The sequence below is a fragment of the Sphaeroforma arctica genome, assembly GCF_001186125.1.
Source record: "Sphaeroforma arctica JP610 unplaced genomic scaffold supercont1.1377, whole genome shotgun sequence".
Lineage (NCBI taxonomy): Eukaryota > Ichthyosporea > Ichthyophonida > Sphaeroforma > Sphaeroforma arctica.
This window is the reverse complement of record NW_014039181.1, coordinates 1-10,920: the sequence shown is the minus strand read 5'-3', so window position 1 is coordinate 10,920 and position 10,920 is coordinate 1. Positions and strand designations below refer to the sequence as shown.

At 41.2% G+C, this 10,920-nt stretch overlaps 3 protein-coding genes across 3 annotated transcripts; 2 read left to right on the top strand and 1 right to left on the bottom strand.

The window, feature by feature from the left end:
- Positions 1-789: 789 nt before the first annotated feature.
- SARC_10759 (hypothetical protein) lies at positions 790-4,770 on the top strand (the record flags this gene model as incomplete). The annotated part of the gene is made up of 5 exons (XM_014295187.1): positions 790-993; positions 1,898-2,045; positions 3,172-3,277; positions 3,783-3,885; positions 4,536-4,770. Coding segments are annotated over 5 exons (650 nt in total), but the record flags the coding sequence as incomplete, so codon positions are not given.
- Positions 4,771-5,332: 562 nt separating this feature from the next.
- SARC_10758 (hypothetical protein) lies at positions 5,333-7,120 on the top strand (the record flags this gene model as incomplete). The annotated part of the gene is made up of 3 exons (XM_014295186.1): positions 5,333-5,563; positions 6,520-6,629; positions 7,027-7,120. 3 exons carry the CDS (start codon positions 5,333-5,335, stop codon positions 7,118-7,120), a joined length of 435 nt encoding a protein of 144 aa, XP_014150661.1.
- A 319-nt stretch (positions 7,121-7,439) lies between these two features.
- Positions 7,440-8,069, bottom strand: SARC_10757 (hypothetical protein). Its single transcript, XM_014295185.1, has one exon. It carries the CDS (start codon positions 7,998-8,000, stop codon positions 7,539-7,541), a length of 462 nt encoding a protein of 153 aa, XP_014150660.1. The 5' UTR covers positions 8,001-8,069; the 3' UTR covers positions 7,440-7,538.
- Between the last annotated feature and the right edge of the window lie 2,851 nt (positions 8,070-10,920).

Below are 10,920 nucleotides of genomic sequence, written 5' to 3'. Positions count from 1 at the left end.
TATCGTACGTCTTCTTTCGTTCGTCGTCGGCGTCGCATATAATAGACACTAGTTATACAGTACTAGTATATATATATATATATATATATATATATATATATACATATCCGAAATAGCAATACTGGTGGTATATATATAAATGTGTGTGCACTATTTCCTGGCTAGCGTCACGACATGTGTCCCCACACACCAGCTGTCGCGCCATAGAAGCACAAGGCAAGCACCTACGCTCACATTATTTAGATTGCGTTGTTTACATTCATATCACTTACACCAGATAAACGTCTAACCAAGAACTGAGCGTTGATGACCTCTTTGTGCATACACCATGTCTAAGTATAAACCCACTACCTCAGCAAGCAACTTGTTAGATATATATACACTATCTCAACGACACAAGCAACAGGTTCCTGTACATCTAGCAAGGCGGTGTGGTTCGATTGTATCTCTTGCATAATATTCTTGGCGGGTTGGTTGGCTGCATGTGTTATGAGTACTAGTATAAGGACACATTGTTCAACGCATAGTAGTATACAGCGACCATCCAACGAGGTAGGTTTGAGTGCTTCTGCGAGAAGAGAGTGTTCTACACAGGTGCACTGGCTTTGGAATAACTCGATTTGTGTACTTTTGTATCAGAATGTGCGCGTGTACACAATTGCATGATCTTTCGCGAAAGCGTGCTCTAATGGCGGGTAGATACGTTGCATCTGCGTTTGCGATGTGTGCTATCACGTGCATGCATGTGTTAGTGTAAACACACCTGTGCACATCCTACACATCTGCTAGACGCCTCGTACTCACCCGAGGCTCTCCATCGCCGTGTATGTTGCTCGTGCAGAGACACAGACTGGATTGAACAAATGGTGAAGAAGAACAACTTAGACCACCGTTTCGATGTGACCAGCCGCGTGACGGCGCAAACAACACATGTGGTGGCAGGTGCTGAGCCATGTCGACGCACACTCAATGTGCTGCGCGCGATCGCTTATGGTAAGTTGGGTGTACTTGTTTAGGTGTGGTTGTCATGTGTCATTGCTTATGGTAGGTTGGGTGTACTTGTTTAGTTGTGGTTGTCATGTGCCATTGCTGATGGTATGTTGGGTGTACTTGTTTAGTTGTGATTGTCATGTGCCATTGCTTATGGTAGGTTGAGTGTACTTGTTTAAGTATGGTTGTCATGTGCCATTGCTTTTGGTAGGTTGTGTGTACTTGTTTAGTTGTGGCTGTCATGTGCCATTGCTTATGGTAGGTTGGGTGTACTTGTTTAGGTGTGGTTGTCATATGCCATTGTTTATGGTAGGTTGGGTGTACTTGTTTAGTTGTGGCTGTCATGATAAAATTTTCTCATGCCATCTATCTGTGTCCATCTGTGTGTTGTCTCTGAGAGTACGGGGCATTACGCTCTTCGAGTATATAATTCTTTTCGATGGTTGGTCAGAGCACCCCCGCATGACCTCGTGAGAATAGATTTTGTGAGTTCATACCCTTGCAACTGCACCCTCGCATACAGACGCTTGCGCATGGACAAAGGCATACAGCAGCACACATCCGTCACACATACTACTGACCAAATTAGCGTTTATCGGCACTTCTCTGTCAGCACTGTGCTTAGAGAGATCTGATTGACTCCACATTCGCCCGTTCACTTATCCTTTAATCCCGTTCACTTATCCTTTAATCCCGTTCACTTATCCTTTATTCCCGTTCACTTATCCTTTATTCTTGTGTAATTCGCTAATAATGATATCGGTGCAGTCGAATTGGCCCCCACCAATACGTGCAACCTGTCAGATAACCGTAAACGGACAATTCTTCTCCAAACTCGCCCAAATGCCACCCCTCCCTGGTTACAGCTCCATACAACATCCACCTCCATACTTTCTTGTTGCTGTAGGTTGTTGGTTGGTATCGAAGAATTGGGTGTTTAAATCCTATGTGATGGGTCAGTGGCAGCTGGAGACCGAGTTTGAACTGCAGGAAGAGTATCCTGCCGCCATCAAAGAGCGTCTGGAACGTGAGCTGTGCAAAGCCGAGGGTGTGCCGTAAGTCTTCACAAGTGTCTTGTATGGCTATATACGTAACATATTGATTGTGGTGTGTTGGGGCTGTTGTCGCAGGTATCTTCTACCGGTGTACTGTCTGGCTTTCCTGCTTGAAATATTTAATGAGATTTGCTTCATGTATCTGATTTTCCGTTGGTATCCACAAGTACCATGCTTGTTATGCTTGCTTGTTTTCCCTACTGCAAGTATTTGCCGTGGGTTTTTTTTTCTCGGTTATTTTCTGTCTGTTAGAGTCTGGAATGCTGGAAGAGAGTCCTATAGTTGCCTATAAAATGTAGAGACATGCGCTGTGTGCAGTTGAATCGTATTTCAGGCGTAGTGGCATGATCAGTTGAATGCCTATTTCAAGCGTAGTGTTGATATGCACATGTTTCGTATTCATGCCGTGCCCTGTCTACTGTATCGAGCTGCAAAGAACTTGAATCGTATCCATCCATGGCAGAAACTACATATCTCTTCCTCAGCTCAGTTGGGTGATGAGGGTCCGTTGTCTTGTGTTATGCCAATATTCAGCTTCCCGGCCGTTCCATAGTAGCATCACTTGGACCGCAGTGAGCTCACACTTGTCAATGTCTCTGACCATATGTACACCCTAACCCACTCTGTCTATGTCTCTGACTACATGTACGCCCTAACCCACTCTGTCTATGTCTCTGACCACATGTACACCCTAACCCACTCTGTCTATGTCTCTGACCATATGTACACCCTAACCCACTCTGTCTATGTCTCTGACCATGTACACCCTAACCCACTCTGTCTATGTCTCTGACCATGTACACCCTAACCCACTCTGTTATGTCTCTGACCATATGTACACCCTAGCCCACTCTGTCTATGTCTCTGACCAAATGTACACCCTAACCCACTCTGTCTATGTCTCTGACCAAATGTACACCCTAACCCACTCTGTCTATGTTTCTGACCACATGTACCCCCTAACCCACTCTGTCTATGTCTCTGACCATATGTACACCCTAACCCACTCTGTCTATGTCTCTGACCATATGTACACCATAACCCACTCTGTCTATGTCTCCCACCATGTGTACACCCTAACACCCTCTGTCTCGTTGATTTGCATGCACCTTATCCATCCCTACAGATACCAGAACACGCTGTTCCAAGACCATCGCTTCTGTATCACTCCCCGTCGCACGGTGCCGCCCAAAGAAGACCTCGAAGAACTCATCATAGCGTGCAGTGGTCAGGTAACTTGTGTGTACTTCGTGCTCGTTAAGTAGAGGCGTTTCTGTTATGCGTATACTTTGTACGTAAATGTGTTTATATTCCATCGCATATACATGTGTATTTTCCTGTGAACGCGTAGCATCGAGGTACTAGTCTCAAATAAGTTTTTCGTTTTTTCATACATTTAATTTGTGTATGTGTTGTCGATGTGCACCACCGCCTTTCAAAGGACACACGTCTGCCGCGGCACACATCAAAGCGGATTAATCACACAATGTTCGTTAACGTTTTACAATGCATTCTCCACTGAATGCTGAATCACAAGCTAAGTTACCGTGTGTACGGTGTGGTCGAGTTACAGCCGTGACTGTGATATAATTATCATTTAACTCGTGCTAATATAACTACACACGTGCACTTGCGCCACACATGACACCGCCATTTTCGTGAGGGTTTAGGGTTAAATGAAACTAAGTCAGTGTATACCTGCCTTTGCTAATAAATGTAAATAACCATTTCCCACAGATTGTGAAGGAGAAGTCACAATCAACAGTATACGTTACGACAACCGAGCGCAAACCCTCAGCTGCCGCCAGCTATCACGTCGTTAGTGCCAAATGGATCCTCGGTATGGAAAGCATACACGTATATATCTATATATATCGATCTATATATATATATATATATATATATGTGTGTGTGTGTGTGTGTGTGCGTATACCTGTACAAATTCATATACAAATACATATACATATACTTATACTTTTACTTATACACGTACATAATCATAAATAAATATATATATATATATATATATATATAATATATATGTATATATATATATATATCTATGCATGTATGTATGTATGTATGTATTTATGTATGTATATATATACATGTTAGATCTACTGTATCTTTTTTACTGCACAGAAGCCTTGTAGTACCTACCTCCTTCAATCAGAGCAATATATACGTATATTTATAGAAGCCGAAAATAGGATTAAGAAAATCAAGTGGGTTGGGAATGATATGTGTATACATATATGTATACATAGAAAAGTGTGTATATTCGCTTGAGTGTAGTATACATTAGCTTTCTTGGGGGTGGTGTGATCACTAGATGTGGGGTGTATTCACCCATATCTGGCGGTATTCAGAGTGTGTCGTGCAAATTATTTGATTATAGGTGGGTGGGATCACACTCACTTTTTTCTTGTGAAAGTGAAACCGAGAGAGTGATGTGTAACTCATACTTTTTCCTGGTTTTATGCGCTGCAGATTCCATTCAGAAAGGCATGTTGGAGCCCTTTGTGGAGGAGGAGGATGACGAGTCACAACGTCGCGCACGCCGGAGTCCCGAGTTATAGTCTATATAGCTCGTTTGAGAGAATAAAACATGCTGATAACCCACCAGAATACTTGTTACCACCCCTTTTGCACAACATATATGAACGCAATTCTCGAGTGAGTTTCAACGTCCGCCTATGAACGCCTGTGTCCCTGACTATTAGAGCACGGTACAGCCATACACCGTTACAACTAAAGCTTTACTTGTATAAAGGCTGCGAAAAACATAACGAATGACACGCCAAGCTAGTTTCTTGTTTTGGTTCGCCTTAAAGACCACACAAGATTGTTTAAAAGAGTATCGAACTTGGAACCAACTCGCACAATATTATATCTATTTAGTGAGGTATGTTCGCTCTATTATGTGTCTCTCGTGAATACATGTCTACCCATGTCTCAGAAAGATGAATATAAACTTGATTGCATTTGGTGGTTGGGACTTGGGACTTCAATATTATCTGACCCCGTTCATTTGTCCTAATTTGCATAGCCCCAGGCCCCTATGTAAAATCGAGGGCCATGTACATAGTTTGATTTTTTTTTAATAAAAACAAAAAGGACGTATAAATCGTACATAAAACCCTACACTTTTCTTTTAGGGTTATATATTCATTTGTGGGCCTTAGCCTCCACTACGTGTAGGCTCTGAGAATGTTATATTATGAATTGCAAACGTATCGCGTTCATTCAATCGTGTATGTATGACTCGTGAGAAGTGAGCCAGAACGATGGTACATCAGTTAGACGCCGTGAAATTTGACAGCGCTCTGCACACACATGATGTGGATAACAAACAAGGTTCACTGTACAGTGCGAATAGCTTGACCCCTCAACTTGTGAGTCAGGTGGCACATACTCTGGGTGGCGATGCGGGGAAGTTTGCCGCCGTGACTGGTTGTGCTGTAGTGGGCTTAATAGGTGATTCGTACATGTGGTGGACCATATGTGATCGTCAAATAGTAATTCTGTACTATTTGACGATCAGTAAATTGTTGCATAGGGGTGTATACTTTCTAGAGCTTTCAAGTTTTGAGTTCATATTTCTTAAATTGTCTGCAATTGCGATAATCCTTGTTTGTCTGTAGTGTCAACGAATCCTATATTTATATGTTTGGAATACGGCACGTTTCAAGCCCATGGGCATGTATACATGTACAATGTTAGATGTTATCTGTTTTCAACCCTTTATTATTATCTATGAAGGATAGTTGTACACAAATATTTTCGGTTTTTTATAAGTGCGTGAGCTGAATCGCGAGCACATATGATTTCCATCCACAGCTACCTTGCGCATGAAGCAATAAGTATATATAATTATATAAGATATGATATATCGTATGTTTGTCTCTGTATTCTGCGCTTTCGTTTACCATTGCAAGCTCGTGTTGTTCAAGGGACTATAAATGGTTGTATATTGGACTTTTTGCGGACAAATGTCTGCTGAAAACTGAATAATAGCACTTAAATATATGATAGACACGTTCAAAGGTATAGTTGCTGCTATTCATGGCTGCTATTCATGCTACCTCTCTTTTTGTATATATCTTACTGGAAATGAATGTAGAACTAAATCACCTACCAAATCACCTACCGATAAATAGACCACGACAACTTTTTTTCGCAATTATCAAGCTAGCTGGCATGCTCAAAGGTTCGTATATCCTTGGTTACCACATCTACTTTAACAACTCCGTGCCCTTCTAGGGTATGATCACGACCGGACTATGCGCTTTTTCTAATCGTGGCCATTTTCTATAAACACTTTCGTTTTGTTATATGCAAGTTCCAGTCGAGCATACGTGTTTCTGGAAGTCACAGGAAGCTTGTATAATTTACAGCTGCAGAAGTTGCAGATAAGTATTGTTTCATTTTAAGTCACTGATTGCTTTAACTTTCTTTGTCATGTGTCCCGCAGGAGTCTACGCGCTCTCGAGTAAACGGCGGAGAGTACTTTAGTGAGAGAGAGTATCCTTATGTTTTAGACCTCTCTCAAGTTAGTGTACGCCTGGGATCTGCACAGCGAAAGTAAGTCAAAGATATACCAATCTGCTTTTAAGTCAGATTTTGATATTCATCTGTAATTGAATTGCGCGAATTAGTCAAGCGTGACTGACATTTCAGCAGAAGTTGCAATGTGCAAAATTGAAAAGGACATATGTGGCAACGACTCAGCTGTGAGAAAAAGTGGAGATATTCACCCGCCGACGTGCTTCTAAGGCGCTCAACAATGTGAGGGTGCTCAACACTCTGATTGCACCAAATAGTTGGAAAAAATAATTCGGATATCAAAAGAGCTTTATAAAAAACAGGATGTATGTATAGGACTCGTGAGTATATTAACCAACTCATAGAGACGGGTTTATTGGTAAGACATGATGCAAGCTATTTGTTTCTAATGAAATCATTCCGTGTGCAAGTACAGGGTGAGCTCGGATCGAAAGGACCTCATGTCATTATTATTCTTTCCTAAACGGAATTCAAATCATAGTGATTTGTCCAATGGTCGTGCAGCGTAGGTTTTCGATATTCCTCGTGCTGCTGTGACTACAGTATCCCTATTATATGGAATTGAGTTGTAAATTTGTATCCCCAGCGTGGCATTCCAATCTCGTGACTCAGGGGGATCCCGTACCCCATAAGGGCGACTCAGTGATCACCTCGAAGTCGACAGTCTTGAACCCCGAGTAACGTAGTCGATTAGATGTGCTTGTGCTCTCCAAACCTCGGGACAGGGAAAATATGTGCGTGACTGACGCGAGTATGAGACGCTTCATACGTCCATGCGTGATGGATTCAAGTCAAGAAAATATGTGCGTGACTGGCGCGAGTATGTGACGCTTCATACGTCCATGCGTGATGCTGGATTCAAGTCATGGCTGGGGTACGAGCTTACGATTGCGCTTCTGATATTTATCAAAATAGGCAACGCGACGTTCACAAATTGAACCTTTCCCACAGAGTTCTCCACAACATGCTGGCAAAGGCAGCACTCTCCATGCTACGATTCTGCACCACTCCCAGAGGTTGTCGACCATAATCGTAAATACGCACAGTCGGTGGATACACTGGCTCCTCCATATCTAGGTAGTGCTTTAGATTGCACGTATGTGCGCACTCATACTTGTTGAATTCGATAAATCGTTTCTCGTAAAAGGTCACATGCTTGAGATTGACCTTGCCAGTCTTTTTAAGCAGGCAGCTCTTTATTGGCTTATTCGCGTCACTCCCTGCATTGCAATCTTCATCGTATGATAAATCCACTCCGGAATCAAATCTTCCGCTTAGATCATTCGCTCGCAGCTTACCCCGATACACTTCAAACTCGCTTACATGCGCATTCTTCGAGGATTTGGTCATGTTTTGGACATGATCAATTCCAGGTATTGAAACTAGCATCCTATTTTAAAAATGTGCGAATCTCTCTTGCAATTAATTCGCAAGTATATTTTTTGTTTTGATATGACTGTACGCGTCGATTGTCAAGATATATATATATATATATATGTATGTACCTTTTTTTAAAACTACGTCAACGCGAGTCACGACTCGCGACTCACAACTATTTTTATTAGAGAGAGTCAAGTACAGCCAATACAGATCCACACACACACAAGCACGAAAAAAAGCTTGAAGTGAAAATATATTTATAAATGAATTGTGTGAAAAGTAAAAACCAGATTGTACTGTTGTGCCGAATCTCTCATTCTCTCTCTCTCTTCTCGCAGTCTTCTGAGTCTTCTCTTCTCATTAGTCTTCAGTTCTTCACTGAAACTCTTCACACACAACAAGAGAGAAGTGAGTTCACTCACTGACTCTTCTCGCTCTCGTGGGCCTATCACACACCGCCAGTTCACCACATGAGAATAAAGACTATGAGTCATTCGAATACTTTGTACAACTGTTGTTCGGAGCAGAAACTACCGCTAGTCGCGAGAGACTGTTCATTCCTGATTCCACCGTTCTCCGTGTTTTATCACAACTTTTTATATATATAAAATTATTCATTTTTCAAAACAACCAAATCATTTGAACGTTGACAAATGACATTTTTTTATTTTTTTTTAAACAAATATAAAACAAAAACAAAAACAAAACAAAAACAAAAACAAAACAAAACAAAACAATGATGTATAGTCCATGAAAAACACAGTTTTATGCACTCGGAATGTACACCTAAAAACCCGAAACGGACCATATCGGTTGTGTCTACTCTCTATAGTCTGCAGTCTATGTCGATAAGGAATACAAATTCAACGGCCGTGAAAGGGCGCACTCGTAGTATAGGACAAATTTGGAGACCTGAAAAGTACACCTCTATGGATAAAGGATATAAGTAAAATACCAATGTTGATGTCTTTTTTTTAAATTTGTATTTCTTTTTTCCGTATTGTTTTTTTAATAAAATAAATCTATACTGTACATCCTGTGCATAAATATCATAGCTCTAATTGTTTTTAAAAAAACCACTATGTATTTACATGTTCAATTTACTTTTATTTATTAGTGATCAGGATTCAGGACCCTGGGACCTGGGTCCTGGGGGCCTGGCCGTCTGGGCCTGATGACCTGATCAATGGGACACCGTCCACGCTCCGCACCCTTGACCAATTACGACCCACAGCCCGCCACGGGCCACGATCTGTCGCAAGAAGTCTAGCAACTCGCCATAGAATTTTAGAAAAATAGTATATTATGACAAGTTGATAGGCAATTAGGCAGAGGTTCGCTGCCTCAAACTCGCTGATATGGGTTGAAGTGATAACCAATTGATTTTTGATTTTTTTGATTTGTTGTGCATTGTTTAACAATAAACAAGCTCTCTTTCCCCACTCTCTAGCTCAGTGATTCAGTGATCAACTGATCGCTGATCAGTGATCAGTCTCTCTCAACTTGAAGTCTCAAGTCTCATCACTCAACTCCTCCGCAGGCCTCATAACGTACAAGGTATGTAGCTGAAAACGTACTACGTTTTACGTTAACGCACACAATTATAAAAGTTTTTGCGCATACCGTATTCATTTTGGTGTTTCCAAAACGACAACTACAAAAAAAACAAATTCAGGAACTGTTCTAAATAGATCAAAAATGACAAATATACATTGGTCCGGATCCAAAACTGCAAAAGTTCAATTTATATATCAGGTAATCGCCCATATCCCGTATACCGCTAACGCAATGTTTTGAAAACGTGTTTACGCTTAACGTAATGAGCCCTGTTTCTCAGTTCTGAGTTCTCACTTCTCACACAACTTCACAAGTACTTATTTTTGTTTTTTTTGTTCTTTTTTTAAACAAAACAACGCGAGAAGAGTCCCAAACTCACAATCAAAGTCAAAACTGAAACCTGAGAGTCTGAGAGTGACTCAGTCCTGATTCCTGAGTGAGTCCAGAGTACTTGAGCTGTGAAGACTTCTTGCGAGTTGCGAGTTGCGAATTCAGAATTGCACAAGTTGCAGACTTGCAGAGTTGCAAAATGCACTATTTGGTTTTTTATCAAAAGCACTTTACGTTTACGCTCAACGTTTAGTTTATATTTGGGTGTATTAGGGTTCTGCAATATTTAATCTTATTTAAAAAATATAATATCGTCCTATTTGTTCTCGTACAATAGAGATCAGACCTGTCCTGAACGTTTCCGTTACGTTCGCACTAAACGTATACTAAAATCGAGTGTAACGAATGACTATTTTCTTAGCCTTCTAAATGAAACAAGCCTAACATCTTTTTGTGGGTTGGAAAATTTGGTTGCGGGACTAGCCATTTTTACTCAAAAAATATTAAAAATTGATGACGTAAATATTTTGTACCAGAAACACAAAAGTTAGTAACTTTATTAATAACAATATACCTTTTATGTGCATACATACGCACCAAGTGCTACGCTTCGTTGGTCGCTACGCTCTTTTAGTCGCCCGTAGACACCTCTGCCAAAGCAGAACGTACGAGGTCCATCTTCTCTCGGTACCCATCAGAATATATTAAGGCTTTGCCTAGTCTCTCGACTATTTCAGCGTATGATCCATGCGCCGATAGATCGAGCATAGTTAAGTAACGGCGTGCATCGGGTTTAGTGCTAGCTAGAGCAAAAGCGATTTCTTTCTTCTCCAATTCGAGCTAAAGTAATACGCGCTTCTGGAGTGCATCTAACGACCCTTGAAGAACTACGCCAGCATTACTGAGTATGTTCTTACATTCAGTCATAGTCCATTTCCCAGTTCTCTGGTTGTAGGAAACGGCGTGATGCGCTCAATGTATTGGTGCGTTCGACCACTTGTGTTGTACCGTTCTTCTTATCCTTTTTGACCATATATACATA

Bases quoted from the DNA above. Each gene is read 5' to 3' on its own strand.
- SARC_10757 (XM_014295185.1), bottom strand. From the start codon at position 8,000: ATGCTAGTTTCAATACCTGGAATTGATCATGTCCAAAACATGACCAAA.